General features: G+C 40.7%; 1 protein-coding gene across 2 annotated transcripts in view; it reads left to right on the top strand.

The window, feature by feature from the left end:
• Positions 1 to 24,338, top strand: part of OARD1 (O-acyl-ADP-ribose deacylase 1) — a 360,480-nt gene that overhangs the window by 28,809 nt on the left and 307,333 nt on the right. For both annotated transcript variants that reach the window (XM_044076493.1, XM_044076494.1), the window contains one exon: positions 21,979 to 22,046. In XM_044076493.1, coding sequence (XP_043932428.1) covers positions 21,990 to 22,046 — 57 coding nt within the window. In that variant the 5' untranslated portion in view covers positions 21,979 to 21,989. The remainder of the gene's footprint in view (positions 1 to 21,978; positions 22,047 to 24,338) is intronic.

Raw genomic sequence — 24,338 nt, 5'->3', positions numbered from 1 at the left:
ATCACAGATGGGCACACAGACTGTGTTTATTGCCTAGGTGAGTTTCACCTTCAAGAAAATTGTGCCATCTGTCACTCATTTAGTTCTCGCGTTCTCCACAAACGCAGGAGTAAATTAATTGCAAGAGGTTTACTAAAATCCTCTTTTCAGGAAGCCTTGGATAAGGACAAACCTGCTAAGTCATCAAAAACTTCATCTTCCAGCTCGTCCTCTGAGTCGGAGCTGAAAAACGGCTCATCGATATCCAAATCTAGCTGGACTACCACCTCAGCTCCAAATCCTACGGAACCAGAGGTAGTGGCTGTGAGTAGGATCTGGTCCCCTATATTGGCACTGGTATCTCCTTCTCTAAGGTCTCCAATTTTACAGGCCGAGGCCTCTTCTGTAGCTTCCCAGTCCTCAAGACTGTCGGATAAGGATGTGGATGAAGTGGTGCTGAGGCTTTTGCAGTCACAGGCACTAGCCATAATTGTCTGGATCGACCCTTGGGCCTTTGGAACCGACCAAGACCTAGCCCATTTCTTCTGTTCCTCTGATTCAACCCGAAGTTTCGGAGCCAGAGTATTTGGAACCGCTGATTGTGGAACCGCCGGAACAGACACCCCTGGAGCTTTCGGTTCCAACTACTCTGACGACTTCGGTACCTACCTTAGAGTCTAGGAGCCGACCCTCGCTGGTCAGGTCCGGCGAGGATAGTCATACCGATCTTTCGGTGCCGACTCTTCCTCTTGGGGCCTCTGCTCGGGTGAGTTCGGCACTTACCTTGGGCTCGGGGCCCACTGCTTTCGTGCCGCGGAGACTGCCTGCTTCTACGGATCCAGGCATCTCTTCGGATTGGAGCTGGGGGGCCTTCGATGCTGTGAGGAGAGAGTTTTCCTCTCGGACACCCACATCATTGGTACCAGCAATCTCCTCCCCTAAAGCTCCTGTGTCTGCCTCTGCTTCACTGATCCATCAAAAGGGTAGAGACCCTGAGTCTCAGGTCCCCCTATCGGGCGAGCCCTGCTCTTCTGGGACCTCCCCGGAATCTCCCACTGAGGAGGTTTCCAGGAAGAGGATTTGTAAGAGGAAGCATCTGGATTCCCCAACGGAATCCATCACGTCAGATACTGACTTAGATGAGTTAGAAGGGTCCCCATGGCCCCCCTCTGAAGATATCTCTTTTGGTGGTATCTTAGAAATACTGAAACAGAGGGGTGGCTGGAAGTCCCCTAATCCTACTGATAAGTCAGTACTCCTGAAGGCTTTTGGGTCTCAAACCCTTCACCTCTTGGGTGACTCTGCCTTTTGATGAGTTGATAGACCACCTCTCTCGAAAGGCGTGGGAGTCCCTGGATTCCATGGAACCAGTCCCACAGGGTCTAACAAATTTATAACCTCACCCCAGCGCAAGGCTTTCCTTACCAAAGGAGTACCCGTTGATGCCTATGGTGGGGGCAGTGGCGGCCACCCAAAAGGAGTTATCCGAGACCTCCACATCTGTTCATCCTCTTAATAAGGATTCTAGGATCATGGAAAGTGCATGTTTAGTTCAGCGGTCTTTACTCTTCGATCCCATTGCTACCTTACACATTTTACTAGACTGCACAGAGGTCTTCTTAAGGAGTTGGGTGATACTCTTATGGGTGCGGTAGCTGCAGGAGTCTCAGACAAGGTAACCTCCCAGCTTGCTACCCTAAATTCCCTTATAAACTCTTCCATGCGTCTGATTTCATATGCAGCTGATGGAACGAGTAGGGCAGCGGGTACAGGAATTTCTCTTGGGAGATGGTCCTGAATGCACTTATGTTCCTTTGCGGAGCCCTACAAGTCGTCCTTTGTGAACACCCCCTTTGATGGTTCATCACTTTTTGGACCGAAAGTGAAGGAAACTCTTACCAGGTGTGAGCAAGATGGAAAGACTCTGTCTGCCGTAAGAGTCCATTTTTTCACCCCTGCCAGACCTTAAAACTAAAGGTTGAAAAAGTTGGAAAATGTGGTTCTGTAAAATCCAAGAAGCTTTCTTTGACACATGATGTGAAACCTCCTCCAGAGGCAGAGGAGGGGGCAGTAATGGAAGACGCCGTCCACATGGCAGAGGGGGCCCGTAAAACCAGGGTGACCAAGATCAGTTCTTTGGAAAGCTCTACCAGCACCCCTGAAAAGAGGCCCATTTGTCCATCTCTGGAGGTAGTCTGGGGACACTTATCTTTGTACCCAGACACCTGGCTAAAAATCACAAAAGATCATTGGATACAAAGCATAATATCCAGGGGATACAACATTCCCTTTACTACCCCTCCACCCCTTATGAAAAAAATCCCAGACGTCCCACCCAGTCACAGGAAATGGGCAACCATAGAGATTGCAAGGTTGCTAGAAAAAGTCATCCAACCAGTCCCAGCAGACCAGCAAGGATCCGGAACTCACTCAAGGTTCTTTTTAGTTCCAAAGAAAACAAGGGACTGGAGACCCATTTTGGATCTCAGCAGATTGAACAAATCTGTCGAAAAAAAAACAGTTTTGGATGGTCACACTACAGTCTATACTTCTCTTTCTAGGGAAAGACATTTGGATGTGCTCATTAGATCTCCAGGATGCATACTACCATGTAAAGATGACCAGACCATCCAAGGATCATCTGCGCTTTTGGCTGGGAGCTAGTCACTTTTTCAGTTTCGAGCTCTGCCCTTTGGTCTCACTACAGCCCCCAGAGTGTTCACCAAATGCATGGCAGTAGTCATGGCTCACCTGAGGCGCTTAGGATTCCAAGTGTTTCCATATTTAGACGACTGGCTCCTCACCGCCACCACCAAGCATCAACTCATACAAGCAAGGGATATAACCTTAGATGTTTGCAGTTGATTGAGGATTACTGTAAACTGGGACAAATCTGCTTTACAGCCATTCAGACATAACATTTTTATAGGAGCAGATCTCGACACAGTTTCCATGACCATAAAACTTCCAATGGAAAGAGTGGTGAGCCTTCGACAAGTTCTAGACCTCATCCCCAGAGAGCCCCAGCTTTAGTAGTGCTCAAATTACTAGGGACCATGGCGGCAGCCATCATTGCCATTCCATTAGGCTGAATGCATATGCGGATACTCCAATGGCTCGTATTCACAATGGCTCGTATTCACATAGTAGTCCTTTCAGGAACTTCGAATGTCTCATCACATTATAATAAAATCTTGCAAGAAGGATCTTCTTTGGTGGCTGACCTCCCCTCAAGTGACAATAGGACGTCCCTTTGTTCTACCATCCCCTGTTGCCACTATGACCACGGATGCCTCCCTGATAGGGTGGGGGGGGGGGGCATTTTCAGGGAAGGACAGCCCAAGGCACATGGGAAAATCATGAGGCTCATCTGCATATCAGTGTCCTAGAGATGAGAGAGGTACTTCTAGTGTTGCAGAACTTTCAAAACTTTCTCTCTCTGGGGACTGTTGCAATACAGACGGACAACATGTCAGTGGTCTGGTACATAAACAAGGAGGAACCAGATCATACCCCTTATGTTGAAAGGCCCTGAGAGTATGGCAGTGGGCAATATTCACCCAGCACTTTCTGATGGCAATGCACATCCCGGGAAGGTCCAATGTGATAGCGGACAAGTTGAGCAGAGCAATTCTGTTGCCTCACGAGTGGTCCCTGAAAGAAGTAGCAGTGGAAAGGATATTCCACAGATAGGGCCAGCCTTGCTGCGACCTTTTTGCAACCCCCACCAACACCAAATGCAGCAACTACTTTGCCCTGATCCTCAACACAGGGGATACCCCAAGGGATGCACTTGTACACAGTTGGCCTCCGGGACTTCTTTATGCCTTTCCCCCATTTCCTCTGATACCCAAATTCCTACAGAAAGCCAGCACTCTGGGAAGGAACATTATTCTAATAGCCCCTTACTGGCCACGTCAAATTTGGTTCCCCTTTCTTCAGCCTCATCTACTGGAAGAACCATGGATTCTGGACCCAGTTCCAGACCTTCTGATGCATTCATCAGGGGCTCTTCATCCTGCACTTCATACCCTAAAGTTGACAGCTCGGCTACTCCAGTTCCATGAATAGCCAGGTTCCACAATCTGTCATCTGCAGCACAGAACATCCTAATCTCTTCTCATAAATCTTCTACTAAAACTATACCTTAGTAAGTGGAAAAGATTTTCCGTATGGGTGTCACAAAACAGTGTTGACCTATATATGGCATCGATTTCATCCATTTTAGAGTTTCTGACTAAACTAATGAAGGAGCAGCTGCAGCAACCCTTAGGGTTCAATTGGCAGCAATTTCTAACTGTCATATTGGCGATCAAGAGACTCCCATCATTTCACACAGACTGTCAAAAGCCTTCCTTAAAGGTACTATTCACTTGAGACCACCTATTAGAACGACATAGTCATGCTGAGAACAAATCCTTCATTCCTACCTAAGATTTGTTCTGAAATTAATCTTAACCAGACTATAGAAATTACCTGTGTTTTTTCCCCACGTATACTAACAAAATGGAACATGTTGCACAAACTTGATGTCCATAGACAACTTCGCTTATGTTTAGACAGGACTGTGGACTTAAGAAAGTTGGATCAACTTTTTGTCTCCTTTTCAGATTCAAAGAAGGGTACTCCAGTGGTAAAAAACACTTTGTCGAAATGGTTGTCAGATTGCATTTCCTTCATATACAGCTCAACTGACATGGCACTAAATCTTAAAGGTAAGGCTCTCACTCATCCAGGGCAGTTTCCACATCTTCAGCCTTTCTAGCAAGGCTGCCTATAGGTACCATTTGTGCAGCAGTCACGTGGTCCTCACCTCATACCTTTATCACTCATTACAAAGTGGATAGGACCTCCAGGGACAGAGTCTCCTTTGGTTCCATAGTTCTGAGGAATATACTTCCATGAGCCAGCCAAGAAAATGGTGCTTGGGACGCTAACCCATCAGTGAGAATAAAGGTGAGAGAGAATAGCTTCGCATAAAGACGTTATGTACTCACCATAATGTTCCATGTGAGTTCATATTGCCTTCATTCTTGCGTCCCATCCACCAATCCCTACCTTTAATGTCTTGATGGCCAGGAAATTCACAAACTCTCTTAGTGATACTTTGTCCTTATCTATGGTATCCTTATTTCAGTTCCTGTGTACTTTAGTTATCAGTATGACTGGCTGCAAACAAGATCTGAGGGAAGCACTATTGCATCATGGGGTAGGGAGTAGGCCACGAGCTGTTTGAAGACCTCGAGCTTTTGTATCTGGCCGAGTCGGAGCCGAGGATCGGCTCCAAACCCATCAGTGAGAATGAAGGTGAGATGAACAACTCTCATGGAACATGTTATGGTGAGTATATAACTTCTTTTTTTGTGGGTTATATCCTGCCAGGGATATAACAGCTGACCAGCTTCCAGCACTTCTGCGTACCTTCCATGTACACAAACTGTCACGCAGCTGAGCTGTTTGAGTGCAAAGCCTTTCAGAGTGTACTACTGCCGATGAGTCCACTCCTCTGAGGCATTTAAGGATCGACAATCTCCTTGTGCTTTACTTGGCTAGCAGATAAGTTCTCCTTGAGGAAAAAATCCTTCCATTTTCTTTTTTTTTTTTTTTTTTAACTAATGTTTTATTATGTTGCTTTTCAGGAAAATTATTTAAAAGGTAAGAATGTTGTGTTTTAATGGATTGTCTCAGGACTGTAATGTACTTTTAAATGGAGAATTTATTTTATAAGTTAGAGAACATTACTTTTAAACTGACCGAACTTTTTCTGTTTAAAAATTGTTTATTTTAAGGTTGTGGGGCTGTCATGGTGTTTGAAAGTGCTTCTTAGTATGTTTTTTCTGAGAGAAAAAAAAGCAACTTGGTAGTTTTACTGGCATTGTTTGTTTTCCCCAGGATAGAGGCAACACTTTTGTCTTGACCATGGAACAGACTTAGTCCCACTGTTGGCCCTTCTTCCAGCCGTAAAAAAAGAAAGTTTAAGCAAACAGTCTTTGCCACCACAGCAGGATATCAGTTTGCCTCAGCCACAGGTGGGTGACTCTGCTGTGGCCATTTATTGTGTCTCAGACCACTCATCTTGTACTCTGGATCCCTCTGATGCAGCACCTAGAGCCACTGTGGACAAAGGGGCTAGCCATGTCCTCCTTGGCTGTTGGGATCCCCTCAGTGGGCAAGGAAGAACCACTCTTGTCAGTCCTGAGAGAGAGGGAACCGGGAAGGTTTCCCTGTTGTGTCAGAATGCTGTGCCCATCCCTGGGAAAGCAGCAGCTGCCATTAGTAACACGGCCAGCCCCTTTTTTCCCTGACAAAAAGAAAACTAAGCATGCAACTACTTATTGTCAAATTTCTTTGGACAGTAGTTTACTGATACTGGCTCAGGGTTTGATGCAGGCTGTTGATCCATCTTTTAGAGTAGTTTTTGGTAAAAGAGTGAGGACTACTTTCCTGAAAGAGATCCAAGATTAGGGATAGGTTCTGGGGTTTGTCCTCTGATTTCTGATTCAGATTCAGAGAACAGCTCACTTTCTGATTCTCCCTGTTTTTTTTCTCTGACACTTGCTAGAATGTCCTAGTGTTTTCTGTGAGAGAACACTGAAGTTTCTCAGTCCCTCAAAAAATATACTATGAGTTGTTACAGAAGGATTTTCAGAACCTACACCCTTTCCTTCTGTCCTGTCTGCTTTAGAGGATGTGTCATACTGCTTAAAATTTTTTCTGATAAGTCAACCAGCTGTCCCTAAATGTATAAAGTTCCTCAGTCTTTTAAATTTGTAAACACTATTCACAAATCTGACCCAGCAGCTATAGCTTTAGTTGACTCCTTTGCTGCTAAGCACTTAATTCCAATCCTCTTCTATCAAGTAAGGATGGGAACATTATTGATGGGTATGGGGAAATGTGTATACTTCTGCAGCTTTAAATTTCAGAATTTTAAATAGTCAGGCTGATGTGTTTGTTCTGACATATTGTAAAAGTATGAGGAACATTTTATCTTCAGTTTCTTCTTGTGAAGAAAAATCTGCTTTAAATAACTTTAGTTTTTTTAATTGCAAATATCACCACTCCTTGTTTGCAGAGTGTGTATATGGCTCTGATATGTCTTCCAGGGTTATGGCCACTGGTACAGTTTTAAGGAGGTTTGCTTGGCTGCATTCTCAGAACCTTCCAGTTGATGTTAAAAAAACAGATTTTAAATTCTTCCTTGGATAGAGATTTAGTGTTTAGCCCCTCTGATGCAGAGGTGATCAAAAAGTGTGATGAACGGGGCAGACTGAATCGGGGAATCTCTACAATGTTTTAGCCTTCCTTTTTCAAATCGTCCATCAAAAGTCTTTCTTGACTCCCTCTCACAGGATTGTGTTCCTGTGATGTCAACTAGACACCTTCATTCAAAGAGCTTTTCTTCCACAGGAAAAAAATAGATATTTATTTGGATCTGTTTCTAAGGTTTTCCACTCAGATTTCAGTCACTGTGAGAGAATAACTCAGGATTTTGGGTGTCATGGCAACTGTGATTCTCACAATACCCCGGCAAGACTTGACATGAGAAGGATGTAGTGGTGTCTGAAATCTCCTCAGGTTCATACATTAATACTAGGCTCACTGCCCTTGCCACTCTGGGTGGAGGTTTGCATAATGGTTAAGATGTTTACCTTATAAACACAAGGTGTAGGGTTTGATTCTCACATGGGGTAATTGGCTAGGCTTAAAACTGCCCACAAGGGCAGTTAGCCTAGTACTAATCTATGAACCCTTTATTTTTTCAGATCCTAGTACTGGGGATTGTTAGAGGAGAAATTACTTTGTGGTGACAGCAGATATCCATAAATTAAGGTCTTCCCTTCTCCCTCCATGTGCCAAAGCAGTCCGTCACCACAGATGCTTCATACTATGCTTTGGGAGCATTTACAGGTGAGATAAAGTGCAAGGCCAGACACAAGTACATAAATATCAAGAAAATGCTTCCCCTGATCAAGGCAATCGATTCTTTGAACCATCTTTGTTCCACTGGACCTCTTCAAGTTATTGTAGACAACATCAACAAGCAAGGGGGAACCAGGTCGTACCCGCTTCGCAGACTAGCCATGTTGGAATGATCACTGCCGTAGTAGCTGCTTCCTCCCTGCATGCCCACCCCACCCCCTTGTTTTTTTGGTGTGTTTTTTTTTTTTATGCCAGGGTGTGGACATTTTATTTTATTTTTTGTTGTTCCTAAGCCTTGTCCTTTCACGGCTCTGCCCCCCCCCCGTGCTTGCAAGAAAGCTGTGAAAGCCTTTGCAGTCAAACTTGTCTTTTAGTCAGCTCAGCTCGAGCAGCTTGACAGTTTGGGCGTATGGAAGATGCTGTGAAGCTTTGGAAGCTGGCCAGCTGTTGTATCCTTGTCAGGATATAACCCGTATAGCTAAGGCTACTGCAGTGGTGGAAATTTATTTACTGTTATGGTAAGTTCATTTTACACGACTGTACTTTTTTTTACTTACCAGCATCCCGTGCATGCAGGTAATAGCACTATCTATCATATTATTTCAAAAGAAATCTGCGTTGTCTATTCAGTTAGTCAAGCCAGATATGTATAGACAATTTTGGAACATGCAGTTTTATCATAAGAATAAAAGGCCATTGAAAAGTTTTACCATTGGACAGCAAATATCAGGCAGAGATTATGCAACTGACCACTAGCAGCTGGACCATATTGTTTGATGTACTAGGCCTGTAATACATCATTTAGATGTAGGAAATGATGAATACAGAAATCATTAGAGCAGATGAGACATACTCAGCAGCCGAAGAGTAAATACTTGCTAGACATTTGATTTTTAAAGTACCAACTTATGACCAAAATGGTACCATGGAACTGATTACTGCAAATCACCTGACCTTTTGTTGTTGACAATTTCTGAATGTGCTCTGTCAGGATAGTGGGTCTGAGCAGGTCCATAAGCAGGGCTGTGATGACCAAAGTTGTTTACAGAGGGGAAATGACCAGTCCAATGTTATGCCTCCAAAAGGGCTAATAGACATTTCATGCGAGTGTGATTGTTGATCAGGTTTGGTTCAGACTGTAGATCAGAAGGTCCATGTCAGATGGACGAAAGCTCAGTTAACAGACAACCACATCGAGACGACTTCGCCAACAGAACGAATCCCCAACAGCAGTGAGTAGTGCAGATTGGGAGTTAGTCCCATTCCCTCACTGTAGTGGGATCTCTGAGTTGGTATATTTAAGTAGGGGTATGTGTGCAGCCCCCCATATGGGGGCATGGTTTTCTTGTGTATTACGGAAACGGGACTGTATTCCATTCCGTAATACATTGATGTACCGTTGTCTGGGATTCGTCCTGTCGGCGAAGTCGTCTCATTGATGTGGTCGTCAGTTAACTGAGCTTTCTTCCGTCTGACATGGACCCAGATCAGTGTATGTTCTGTAGCTTTAAGAAGCATGTCAAAGGCTGAGTGTGGACATATAAATATCAGGCACGTGCCATTTTGAGAGTGCAGCCAGAGAGTAAGCATGTATGATAGCAGTAGTTTGTTTGTATACAAGTTACTTAAGTTAAAATCAGTAAACGTCTACTGTGATGTTTGTATATAATAAAGCTGCTTGAACAGAACCCACGAAGACTCTTCTGTTGTGTCTAAAGTAGGAGAACGACAAGACCATTTAGCAACCAGGATACAGGTAGTGAAATGCTCTCCACAGAAGCCACCCCTGAAGGGCCTCCCTAGCTCAGTGCTGTAAGCCCAGTGAGGTGCTATCATGAATGCAAATTGCTCTGAGACCCCCCCACCCCAAGAGTAAATGTATGAATTAGAATTACTATTAAATGAATATTAATGATTGCTATTATAATGCATTGTAATTATAGGAATTGTATCCATGTTGTATGTTTATGCTGTTATAGGAAGGTAATGTCAAAAGCTTTAGGTGACTGTACCTGGTGTACACTTGCTGATTTTAAAAACAGTAATGCAACCCGTGCTAGGAAGTGTACATCCTCATATTTCCTAGCAAAGGTAACATAATTGATTATAAAAGATTTTTTTTTTTTTTTTAGCATTGACCTTTATGAACGAAAAGTTAAAAAAAAAAAGGCAGGTTAACCTCTCTCCCTAAATAATCTTAATTGGCTATTTGCATCTTCCATGTAGACCAAGTCATTCAAGCAACAAAAGTTAGGGATAGCTAGTTGCAAGCGTAATCTGCTTCCTTAGTCCCCTCAGCAACTGTCTGCTCCTACAAACAGCCTTTTTGTATAAAGCCCAAGAAAAGAAGCCTGAAACTGTCACTCCAGGAATCTTTTTCAGAGATTAAAGAATCCCAGGTATTGCGAGACCTAAGCAGTCTAGACTGGTTAAAATATCAAAGCACAGACCTGTCTTAGGCCCTATCATTACATCTTGAGAGGGCAGTTTTGCACCTCGATAACTCCTGCATTTCAAAAAAAAAATCTTGTAGAAGGTAGAGATGATGTGTGGAATAAATGGAAGATCACTAGGAATCCCTTTCATCATCTCACCAAACTCCTCCTTAGGCAGACCAGTGAAACTGAAAAATACAGAAGCTGAATTAGCGCACCTCACACCTAAACAAATTTACATAGCTTCCCCACACAGACTGTTCAAAAAAGTTCTTAAATTGTTTACTTTGATAAAAAATAATTCCAGTTAATGTACCCCAAGCATGGGCATTTCCACTTTCCAGGACTACAAAAAATTCCTGTCTTTCTCATACCTGACAACTTTGCCCCCGTAGAGCAGTTAACCTTCCCCCCCTATTCCTCCCAAGCAACTGCTGTATCTCAGTTGAGCTCCCAGTCATTCTGCTTCCTGGCAATGATCTTCAAGGCAGAGAGCAACATGAGACACGAGAGAGAGAGAAAAAACAAACCCTAACCAGAACGTCATCCACCCAGCCTTCCTCAGGATAGCCACTCCATCCATAGCAAAACCTCTGCTTAACCATATACTGACCTCAGGAATAGTCCCTCCGCATTGAAAACATTTTTTTTTTTATTTTCTCTATTCCAAAAATACCCCTACCTCCCTCAAGGTCTGTAGACCTATATCCATACTCCACTAAATCACAACAGATACTTGGAACATAACTTCATCTTCCTTCTCGTTGTCGGATCCATAGGTATGTGCTAGGCTAGTGAGCACCAGGGCCTTTATAAGCCTAGCTGTTGTGATCCTATGTATCATGAGCATTTATTAGGCGGGGGCATGTTGGTTATAAAGTTTCTAGAGTTCATGTGGGGGAGGTATGTTAGTTTGGTTGCCTGTTTGTTTTTGTTAACTGTGTTAAACGTGTTGGGCCAGGCCCATTTTCATATGGGACCCGAAGAGGAAAGCACTCCAAGTGAGAGCAAAAGTTATCCTTGGAAACATTCGGAACAGCATATTTCAAGTAAAGAATGTTTCAAGCAAACAGGATATGTAGACATTCATAAAAAGCATTTATGATGATTTTTGAAGTAAGTGTTTTCTGAAATCCTTTTTTTAAAGTAAATAATTGTAGCCTAGCTCTTTAGCACATAAGGATGGAGCCTTTACTGCTGCCCAGGTGATCTGGGTTCAATTACCAGTCCCAGCACTGGAAAAGCTAGGCTGAGCGGAACAGGAATGAAAGGGAGTGGGAGGGGTTCATGTGTACATGGGGCAGACTGGGTAGTGTGATCTCCCTGATAGAGACCGGGAAGACCACCTCTTTTTTTTTTTTTTCTGCAGGAGAGGGCAGGACTGCTTCAGTTCCTACAGAAGTAAAGGTACCCTAGGTGTCCCAGTATTAATACCTGGGCCTCATGCTGGAATCTAATTAATTTCTGTCTAAAGTCCATTAAGAACTAGTTACTGAAAACAGAATGAACAAACATTTAAAACCCTATTTTTTTTGTTTTTTCACTCCTCAATTACAGTGTGTATTAACATTCTCCTCCCCGTTTGCATTTCACCCCTCCGTCCCACTATGTGCTATTAATGTGTCCATCCTCCATTTGGAATAAACTTTTTCAGTCATAACACTTTGACTTTTCCATTAACAGCATCCACATCATCTAAAAAAAACAATATCTGCGGGTGTATCAAACTAACTCCAATAAATGAACATCACTGTATTACCCTTTATAATGAAAAATGGCCACCAGTTAAATCTAGAACCAAACTACTCCTCTCTACCTTTACCTCCAAGCTACTGAATGTTGGCCACTGTTTTCCTCTTGCCGTTTGAGCTACAAGTCCTCTCCATATAATAATAGGACACATAATGGTAGCTTTTCTCTAGAGAGAGCCTTTCCACATTGCAGTAACAGCTTTATTAAAATAGCACTAGCCTACTGGCACTACCTCTCTTCAGATTTGAGAAAGGAATCCACATTTTTTACTTGGTGGAAAGCTTTTGGATCATATAAAACTGGAATACGTGTGCATCCACTTTCTAGGTAAAGTGCAGATTGCAACAAACCGTAAATAATCCTTTCGTAAGAGTCCTGTCTTTATCAGAATTTGAAACAAAATATTTAAGATAAGCACATCTTTAAATTGTAAATGTCATTTGTAGTTTTAGATTTGTAATACCCAACTCTACTGTTAGTGTTTTTATATAGAAGCAAAAGTGTACATAAGTATAAATTAGTATGTTTATGTAAAAGTAGCACTGTACAGAATCAGAAGTCCTAGCTTAGTACTTGTATATTAGGAGTCCTGATATGCTTCTTCACAGATACATTTCTGTGTTTTGTACCTCTGGTTTACCATATCAATGTATCCTTTAACTGTGTTTTTTTTATGTTAAATATTCTGTGTACTATATGGATGTGCAGTATATGTGTGTGTGTACTTGCCTCATTACCTGGTTTATGGCTGAAAGGGTCCTTGGACCAACCACTTACCCAATTAAAAAAGGCAGATAACTTAGATAAGTTGTGGTTGCATGCTGTGTAACATCTGCTTGTATAGTAGGTATATGCAGTATATTATTAAAAAAGACCGATAACTTAGATAATATGTTGTGGTTGCATGCTGTGTAACATCTGCTTGTATAGTAGGTATATGCAGTATATTGTTTTACTCCCTCCGTTCATCCATTTATCACACGGCTTGTCCTGGTTAGGGTCATGTTGATGGCAAACTGAGAAGTGCAGACTTGATTTCCTTGTCTCCATTAGCAATTCCCAGTTTATTTTATGGCATCCCTAGGTATTCTGGTTCTTTCCCATAAATTTTCAGTTGGTCATAGTTGGTGTACCTCCCATGGCAAGCACCAAGGGAGTATCATTAGAACCCTAAACCACCTCAACCATCTCCTGCATTGTCAACTCCTCACTGCCTTGTGGAGAGGGAGTACAGGAGCCTGTGGAAGAACTTCATACCCCATTTTATCATTTGGTCACTTGCCAAAGGTCATGTGTTTCAACGAGAATAGGGAGGTAGGCCAACAGATAAATTGACTGCTTTGTCCAATGGCTCAGCTCTTGCTTTACCACCAGTGTGCACTGCACCTTAGTGAACCCTTGTACTGATCTTTCTCTTGACCCCACTCAGTAATAGGACCCAAAGTTACTTGGACTCTACTTATTGATGTAGCTCTTCCTGTTCAATGTCAAGAGCACTCCACCCATCTGAGAGACAGCCAGTACCTTTTGATTTGAAAGCATTAATTTTCATCTCAGCCATTTCACAGTGACAATGGCAAATCACTGCAGTGTACACTGGGGATCAGTAGTGTCTTCTTCAGCAGAGATGCTACTGTCACAGTGTCAGACTAGAGACTCTTCAAACCTTGGCTGTGCCTTAATATCCTATCCATGAAAATCACAAATTGTAGAGGAGGCTAGCCACTCTTTTGGTAGTGTATTATACCAAGCTTAATCCTATGAATGAGAACAGACCTTTGGCTTCACAAATAGCCAGACCAAAAGGGCAGGTAGCAACAGATGCAGGACCTGTACTGTTGTAGCACCTCCCACAAGACATTGCAGGATTGCATGGTTATATGCCTTCTCCACATCCACAGAAAGGCATGTAGACCATACTGGTAAACTCCCAAGACATCTCTAGTATATGTATGAAGAGAAGACTTGACCCATAGTCAGCTTTGCACATCTTGAATCAGAGGCATAGATTTTTTCCTGTGGAGGCCGAGGTACATGTTCCCTTCATAAATGGAGCACACCTCCACAGAAAGACATGTAGACCATACTGGTAAACTCCCAAGACATCTCTAGTATATGGCTAGGCTTATAAATGCCCTAGGGCAGATAGCCTAGTATGAACCTATGAACCTTTGTCTCCCTTTTTTGAAAATAGGAGCTGGCTCCTTGTTTGATAGTCCAGAGGTAATCTCCTTGCATTCCACACAAGGACAGCATGTTGATGCAATGTTCCACAGCCAGGCTGGAATTCTTCCTTAATCAGGGCCTCTGCTGCCAGGCAGTCCCCTTTCCTGCATGTTCGGACAGGCTGTCCCAGGAAGGCTGCAGAGGTTTCTCTCTCGCTACAATTGTAACAAACCTTCCTTCCCCCTTTTTGAAAGTGGGGACCACCTCAGTCTACCAGTCCAGAGGTGCCATCACTGGCTTCTGCAAAAGGTATGTTAAATATGATCCTCAATAATATATGGCACCTTCGACACCTCCTAATGGATGTTGCCTGTTCCTGCAGCCTTACCACAATGGAACTGGTTAACTGGTGTAGTGATTTCATTTATGAAAATGAAACAAGTCCCACCTGTGGCTTTTGGAACTGTCTCCTCAAAAGACAGCAGGTCCAGAAAGTTCAGAAATTCATCAGAAGTATTCCTTGTACCTCCCTGCAAGTCTCCATTTGAGGTTAGTGTTTTTCATCCTTTCCTAATGTATCACTGTCTCATACCAAGTTGCTAGATGATTTGCAATAATCATTTTGAGGACATATGAAAATCATTTTCTGTGGCTTTTTGCCAAATGTTTCCACAGCTGGACATGCGGTTTGTGACTGCCACAGCTGAGCCTTTGTGTTCTGTTGGGCATTTCAGGAGATTCCCCCCAGTTCTTCCTGCTCAGATTACATGGAAGGCCTCCCTGCAAACTGATGGTGTCCCTCACTGCTGGTGGTCATCACTTGTTCCTAGGATTACTGCCATGCCAAATACTAACCAGCTTTCCCAAGCAGCTCCTTGCTGCTACTGCCTTCTCAGCTATTGAAGTCTTGAACAGGAACCATTCACATTCCATGTCTGTGAGCTTCTCTGTGTATATGTACATGACTTTTGTGTGTCTGTATGTGTGTGTACAGTATGTGTTTATATGTGCATATCCATGTAATGAGGACATCAGCTGGGTAAAACAACCCTGTGTTTCTTATGCTTAGTCAAACACTGTGCTTATGCTATGCTGACGAGGTCATAACAAGGCCGAAATATGCATATCCATAGCTAGTGGGGTTTGGCTTTATTGGCTGCAATTGTCCATTAAAACGACTTCAAATGTAAAAGTCATGGGCAATCAGAATCGCCATATAGCTAAAACACCTGATGTTCATAAGGGTAATTTGCATATATCTCATGTGCCTCTGTTACAGGAGGTTTGGGAGGTCACTCATTGGAAGTTCTAGCTTGGCTGGATTTTTCATTTATTTTTTTCTGATTGGTTTTTCAGTGTGACCTTCTAACTCTTTGTTTTAATATGTAATATATATCAAGTTACTTAACTACACCCTTGTAACACCACAGGCAACTGAAAAAACACTAAATGAACTCAACCCATCTTACTCAATGCACATTCTGTCTCCTGTCACGTAGACAGACACACACACTTCAAACTAATAAACCATACATGCACTCTAAACAGTGACCAGCCATATAACACAGAGCATTACATCACACACTCACCAGAGTACTTTCATACGCAGTATAGCAGAATACTGCACACACACCAAAAGACCTTCACACACAGCGTTTTTTGCACTGCAACTTGTACTCTTCATAGGTTCATACATTAGTACTAGGCTAACTGCCCTTGTGGATCATTTTAAGCCTAGCCAATTACCCCTGTGAGAATCAAACCCTGCATCTCTGTAAGGTAACACCTTAACCATTATGCTAACCTCCCACCTTACAACTGTAAGAAAAATATACGCACACCCACACCCACCTCTACAGAGGGCACCATACTTAGTGTATATGACCATTTTCCAAGTATCGCAGAGCACTGTCTGGTTAAGTAACTTACTCAGAATCACACAGTTAAGCAAATGGAGGCCATGGGAATCAAACGCTGTACTAAAGGAAGCAACTCGTATCTCAAACTTGTTTCTCTAATCCTTTGAATTAACTGCCAGCTCAAATTTAACTCTGCTTGTATTTACATTGCTTGGCTGTAATTGTGTTTTGCTAGCAGTGTTTTCACTGGATGTGTCATTACTGCATGTGGAGTCCAGAAAAGCTCGTATTTGAAGCAAGAAAATGCACTTTTAAGTGCATTTTGTTCTTTCTGCAAGTCGATCAGATCCAGCAGTTTATGTCTGACTACGTAGGGAAAGGATCATCGCTGAATGCAGAGATGCTGAAAAAATAAGTTGCAAAAAGTTTTTACTGGAATATATAATGTATATAAAAAGTGTACATGCCCCTGCAATATAGAAAATGAGACCAAAACAAATTACCTCAAAACCCCTCCCAACCCCAATGCGACCCACAACCTGCACAATTCAATCGAAAAACAAACTAAACTAAAACTATATTTTTGCAGGGTACAAGCCCTCCTGCACTCTTCACATTCCCTGCTAATTATATCTACCAGCTCAAAGATTGCACAACAGCTGGCAAGGGCAAATTACCTTCGCTTAAGCCACCCTAAACCTGTTCCTTATTTATTTACATTTGTTGACAGTTAATGTCCGACTGGGCAGAAAGCCCTTTTTCAGTGGAAACCCGGGGAGAAAAGCTCCAAAAGTAAAACATAATATATAATATATAATGATTTACAACATATAAATAAATAAAAAAGTTACACAAAGTAAGACAGTAAGTTAAACAAGGTAAATACAGTAACAAGTAAAATACAAGGTTACAAAATCCTAGTTAAATAAGAAAATAACATATAACTGTGCACTGAAATACATATGAAAGGAAGAAGGAAAATAGCAGAAGTGTAATATTAGCCAGAGCAACGGCTGGAAAAAAGACCCAGAACTTGGAGAAAATTAAAGATCGTTCGTGACAGACGAACATAAAATATAAAGTTTGAAATAGTTAAGTAATTCATTAATGTATGTGTAATTAATGCATGTGTAATATCTTAATGCAGTTTGATATTGGTTGGGATCTACTCTGTGTCATATACTAATATAAATGTTTTGGTTTAGTTGTACCAATTTCATCGTTGCACAACCATTAGGTAAAAGGCATATTTCCGTACACGACAACACTGCTTCTGCAATAAAACTATTTCTGCCACCACAGCATTAACTCACACAAACATACACGCTTAGTGTTTAATGGCTGTAAGTATATCATTCACACATGCCCAACTTCACTTATTACATGATCACTTGACACTTAATACCCCCCACACAGTCATGCACACTGTCGTTTCACCCCCCCCATAACACAACATTCATTTGTCTGACAACTCAACCGCATCACCAGCACCCATACACACACGCACACTTGCAGCATATGTAGTTATATGTTTACACACGCAAGTGTACACAGACACATGCATGCAGAATATTTATTTGTGAATATATTGTACTGTTTTAATTCATACGTAACCTGTACAACTGAAAATCATTTTGATATGATCCTTGCACATAGGTATGTGGTTATTCTTCATGAGGGATTGTATGGGCAAGGTGCAAATGGTCTTAGGATGTGCATGCTTTGTAATTCCTATGATCATATCCTGTGATAACTTGGTCATTTCAGCAGGTGCATTTGTAACTCTCGTCTGGAAATTCTTTAAAATGATGAGGGAATTACATTTTGGATTGCTGTTTATACAGCCCTTACTCTTAGGTCAGTTTGCTAGTGGTGACCCTTCTAGGAACACTGAGATCTAGACAACATAGTTCCAAGTATCAACGACACCATGATGGACAGGGTCATGATCCTGGGCAGTGTGTACAGTCCAGTTTCATGACTATGTTGTAGCTGCTGTCATGTTATCACGTGGTTATTGCTGTGAGAAAATATCAGGGATCAGATTCACCATTTTATTGAATTATTTGATCACTTCAGTATTCACACACTTTAGATAGAGCATTTGTAGTGTGGTGTTAGCGGCAGTTGTTTATTCTGAAGTTTGCTCAGTACATTTCTACATACAGATGTACTTCTGCTTTGGACTCCATGGGAATCATGTCTTGTATTTCATTTGCTTTTATGTGCTACTGAAATTGTTGCTTTGAACTTTGTATTGCTGATGTGATGGCAGTCCTTGTGATAGTGGAAGTGTCTTTACCCTATATGACATAAGGGTTGGGTGTTCTCTCCATGTCTAATGTAGGACAGAGCTTTATCCCTCCTCATGAAGTACTGTTTCAGTAGTTGAAGCCTGTTTTTAGTGGTGATGTTGGAAAGTGCATGTCAGTTAAGCTGATTTTCAGCTGCTTGTTTGCTTCAGAATTTATATGTGCTTGCATTTAGCACTTTGCAGAAGTCTCGAACTGATGTCCCTGCGGTCTCGAGCAGTCCTCAAACTAGGTTAAGTTGAAGGTACTGCACTACATTCCTAGCTGCATTAACTACCTTTTTTGTTTTGGGGATTGTGGTCATCCCTTGAATATGCTAGTCATTATGCAATCCTTATGGGAATTTGAGATTCCTGGCATACAGGGAAAAACCCTGCCTATGACCCAGGTTACCAGAGTTTGAATACGAGCTTGAAGCACTGCTGGAGCTGGCATGGGGGGGGGGGGGGGTGAGGGAGGTGATATGACTTAGCAGTGTGGCTCTGTCTTGAGGGGAGGGCTACTTGTTCAGGTACATTTTTTCTATATATTCCCAGTGGAGACCAGAGATCTAGCAGGAATCCTGTCCTTAAGGGAGAACAGGGAAGCTTTGAAGGAGTTACATTGCCCTCAGAAGTGAGTGACATGACACCAGTTGGTCATTAAACTCTGTGGTAGTTACAGGCATGATCAGAAGGGTTGTCACTTAAGGCCATAGACCCCCTCAGTATCAAATGGCTGATGGGTGTGTCTGTGTGTGTCTAGATCCAAGTAAAAAAAAATAGGGGCATATGACTATAATCCCATTTTAAGGATTCCATTTACTCCTGTTCTGTAACAAAGATTTTACATTTTCCAGCATTCTTATAGTAATTGTATTTTTAATTGCTTCTTTTTTTCTGCTGAGGTCACCAGTAACAACACTTACAGTGGTGTTACCGATTGCAGTTTTTCTTTGTTGTTTTTGGTCTGTTTTAATAGTTTCACTGTTCTAGGTGACTGCTGTTTGTTATGTGGCATTACATAGACAGCTCTTTCATTTTCATGCCATATAGTCCTTTAACACCTTGCATCTGATGTTCTTCGTGTTAACTGCGCAACAGTTCTATTTGGTGTAGTTATGTTTCTTAAGCTGGTTATGTTTACTCTAGTTGCAGTGTATTTGCTAGTTAGTATTTTTTTCTGGATGTTTTATAAGTTGTTGCATGATATTATGGTGCATTCAGTAGAAGCAAATATGATATTTTCCGACTGTGAAGTCTGTTTATTTTGAGTTTGTATGAATGCTTAGGCTAGCTAGAAGGCCTGCACAGATTGTCTATTTACATATAAAAAATATAACTAGTAAAATAACAAAAACCACATAGTGAGCTGCATCAACCGTTTTATTCCAGAATCAAAAAATTAAATAAAATAACGAGTACTAAGCGCTTTCACCCACCAATATTAGGGCATCATCAGAGTACAAGAAATTATCACCAAGGCCATTCTTTATATACATAATTGACTAATAACATAATTGATGAATTAAACCATAAATAAATGCATTTGTGCATTAAAGAGGTATCTCATAAAGTGACTTGGCACAATTCTAAAACACCTACATGTTCTCATAACATGTGTATTAAATATAAATAAATATATATATGTATGTATAAATATATAGAACTAAACTTGGTTAAAACCAAATAATAAATATTGTATGTATATAAACATTTATGTAATCCATTTATGAATATATTGTAATTAAAAAATGTATATATGTTTAAAAAATAAGTATACGTGTTTAAAAAATAATAGGCTTACATATACAAAAAATAAGTCATATAAAATGTGACTTGTATTTTAAAATGCTAGAGATAGATATATTTTCGTTAATACCAGGTTGCATACAAGCATCAAGTCTGAGTTGCCATAGGCATTCCATGGCCTCAAGCATAGTCTTCTCATCACCGCCTTTATGAATGTTGTGTGGAATTCTATCAATAATAAAAAAATATAAATCTTTTAAAATTCGGACAACTAATACTGTGCATATATAAAGAACTGGTAGTTTTATGTTTCTTGATATCTCTAGCATGCTCAACTATGCGTTCTCTTAACTTCCTAATAGTTTTACCAACATAGAATGCCGGGCATGTAGAGCAAGTTGCTAAATATAATTATAACGCAGAGTTATCTAAGATAGTTGGTAGTCAGCCTAAGATTGCATACAGTAGAGGGAGAAACCTGAAGGATTTGTACGAGTCTAATAGTGGCAAGAATTTATATAAAATATCAAAAATGAGTAAATGTGGTACTTGTCATACATGTAAATACATTAATGATGGTCCATATGTTGCTATACAGGGTTACAGTAAAACTCTTGGGTGCCCAGGATACTGTAATTGCAACACAAAGATGGTGGTATATTTAGCAACTTGCTCTACATGCCCGGCGTTCTATGTTGGTAAAACTATTAGAAAGTTAAGAGAACGCATAGTTGAGCATGCTAGAGATATCAAGAAACATAAAACTACCAGTTCTTTATATATGCACAGTATTAGTTGTCTGAATTTTAAAAGATTTATATTTTTTATTATTGATAGAATTCCACACAACATTCATAAAGGCGGTGATGAGAAGACTATGCTTGAGGACATGGAATGCCTATGGCAACTCGGACTTGATGCTTGTATGCAACCTGGTATTAACGAAAATATATCTATCTCTAGCATTTTAAAATACAAGTCACATTTTATATGACTTATTTTTTGTATATGTAAGCCTATTATTTTTTAAACACATATACTTATTTTTTAAACATATATACATTTTTAATTACAATATATTCATAAATGGATTACATAAATGTTTATATACATACAATATTTATTATTTGGTTTTAACCAAGTTTAGTTCTATATATTTATACATACATATATATATTTATTTATTTATATTTAATACACATGTTATGAGAACATGTAGGTGTTTTAGAATTGTGCCAAGTCACTTTATGAGATACCTCTTTAATGCACAAATGCATTTATTTATGGTTTAATTCATCAATTATGTTATTAGTCAATTATGTATATAAAGAATGGCCTTGGTGATAATTTCTTGTACTCTGATGATGCCCTAATATTGGTGGGTGAAAGCGCTTAGTACTCGTTATTTTATTTAATTTTTTGATTCTGGAATAAAACGGTTGATGCAGCTCACTGTGTGGTTTTTGTTATCTTGTCTATTTACATGTCAGCAGTAAGATCATTAAAAACGTGTAACTCTTACTGTGTGCTTCTTCTTTGCATGCTCTAAGTATACTATTATATGGAGCTTTTATCCATGTTCTTAAAAATGTGGACTTGTCCTGAGGGCCTTCTCAGTTATTACTACAGTTAAAGTAACGTAATGTTCCTTGTTATGTCTGAGAAAGACATCTTTGTCTCAATCATCATCTCTGATTAACAGAAGACCTACAGTGGATGTCACACTTTGCAGCAGATAGAATGCACGTATAGGTGATAAAGATGCAATGCTTGCTGTTACTGAGTAAGTGCAGTTGCCATCTTTTTCTTTTATCCCTTTCAGGTCAAACTGAAATGGCTACTCCTACAGAAGAATCAACGGAAACCTTACCTCAGTCAGAAGGGAGTAGAGTGAGTATAGCAAAGAAACATTAAAATTTTGTTACCGACTTTCAATGGAGTACAAGGTGCAGCAGGCTGTAAGATATAATGAACTGACACAAGCATGGTCGTTAGATCTCAGGAGGTGCAAATGAGTCGCAGTAATAGAGTGAGAAGAGTGCACTTCTACAGTAGCTCACAGTATGGGTACCCTACTGCATTTTAGAGTAGGGAACTGCATTTTCTCATATTCCGAAAATTGCATTTGTTTTGCATTTCTGCAAATTTGAAGGGGGTTTAAAACATAAGCTGTGTGTGTCTGTGTGTGTGTGTGTGTGTGTGTGTGTGTGTGTGTGTGTGTGTGTGTGTGTGTGTGTATGTAATATATGTGTGTGTATATATATATGTGTGTATATATATATATATGTATATATATATATATATATGTATATATATATATATATATATATATATATATATCTTATGACAGTGAGCTGTCTGCTTACAGTAAAGTGTTTTAATTTTCATTCTTGTTTGTCTTTGTCCTTATCCGCTTTCTGTTCATTTACTATGTATTCCTTACATATTTCTGTTGGAGATTGTGTGTCTGTATCTGTGTGAGAGAAAGAGAGTACAGTTTCTTTGTGTCTGTATCTGTGTGAGAGAAAGCGAGTACAGTTTCTTTGTGTCTGTATCTGTGTGAGAGAAAGCGAGTACAGTTTCTTTGTGTCTGTATCTGTGTGAGAGAAAGCCGAGTACAGTTTCTTTTGTGTCTATCTGTGTGAGAGAGTACAGTTTCTTTGTGTCTGTATCTGTGTGAGAGAGTACAGTTTCTTTGTGTCTATCTGTGTGAGAGAGTACAGTTTCTTTGTGTCTATCTGTGTGAGAGTACAGTTTCTTTGCGTCTGTATCTGTGTGCGAGAGAGTACAGTTTTTGTCTGCATCTGTGTGCGAGAGAGTACAGTTTTTGTGTCTGTATCTGTGTGCGAGAGAGTACAGTTTCTGTGTATCTGTGTGCGAGAGAGTGCAGTGTCTGTGTGTATCTGTGCGAGAGAGTACAGTTTCTGTGTGAGAGAGAGTACAGTTTCTGTGTGTCTTTATCTGTGTGAGAGAGAGTACAGTTTCTTTGTGTCTGTATCTGTGTGAGAGAGTACAGTTTCTTTGTGTCTGTATCTGTGTGAGAGAGAGTACAGTTTCTTTGTGTCTGTATCTGTGTGAGAGAGAGTACAGTTTCTTTGTGTCTGTATCTGTGTGAGAGAGTACAGTTTCTTTGTGTCTGTATCTGTGTGAGAGAGAGTACAGTTTCTTTGCGTCTGTATCTGTGTGAGAGAGAGTACAGTTTCTTTGTATCTGTGTGAGAGAGAGTACAGTTTCTTTGCGTCTGTATCTGTGTGAGAGAGAGTACAGTTTCTTTGCGTCTGTATCTGTGTGAGAGTACAGTTTCTTTGTGTCTGTATCTGTTTGAGAGAGTAGTTTGAACTTTTCACATGGGTTTGCTCAAGTTCTGTAACACATGGTGTGCATCCCTTTTTACTTTCATTTTTGTTTACCTTGTTGCATCCTGTTACTTTTTGGTGACATTATTTGCGCAGCTTTATATGTTTTTCAGTTGGATTACGTATATATGAGCTGCAGTCCATTACATATTTTTGCTGTGGCTGGGCTAAATGCATTGTGTTCTTGTTTGTTGAGTAGTAGATGTATTTTAAGGAGGTAATAATGACATTATATTTATTTTAGGATGATTTGTTTCATTGAAGTGTGGGTGGAGAGTATCTTATTTTTAGAGAGATTTTGTGCAATAGTCATTTACATTTGGACTCGATTATATTGCAAAAAGTGACCATGCAGGGTATTCCATCATAGTTTTCACAGTTATATAGCTGGCATTACTAACCCACTGTGCAGGCTGGTGTAAGTTCCATGTCATTTGCCATGAAAGTATCATTGGCTATCTCATCTAGACATGAAGTTGTTCATATGGATCACTGCTGCATTAGTCTAAGTTATACGGGTTATATCCTACCAAAGATATAAAAGCCAGCTTCCAAAGCTTCAGGGCACCTTAACACACCCAGCTAGTTAGTCAGCTTGAGCCGAGATGACTGAGAGGTTTGGGCACCAAGCCCTTCAGAGCTTTCCCGATAACGAGTAGAGTGCTCCCTTGTGGGCTTTCCAAGGGTTGGTCTGTTAATGGCTGTTACTGGACAAGTACGTTCCCTGTGGGGGAAAACCTTCCACTACTTTTTATTACTAAAAACTTTCTTCGTCTATAAAACTTACTTCCTCCTAGCTTAAACTATTGTTTTAATGACTATCATT

The sequence above is a fragment of the Protopterus annectens genome, chromosome 7.part0 (genome assembly GCF_019279795.1).
Source record: "Protopterus annectens isolate FY-2018-M chromosome 7.part0, PAN1.0, whole genome shotgun sequence".
Classification (NCBI taxonomy): Eukaryota; Metazoa; Chordata; order Ceratodontiformes; family Protopteridae; genus Protopterus; species Protopterus annectens.
The sequence above is the reverse complement of the archived record's forward strand: the minus strand, read 5'-3'. Positions and strand labels throughout refer to the sequence as shown.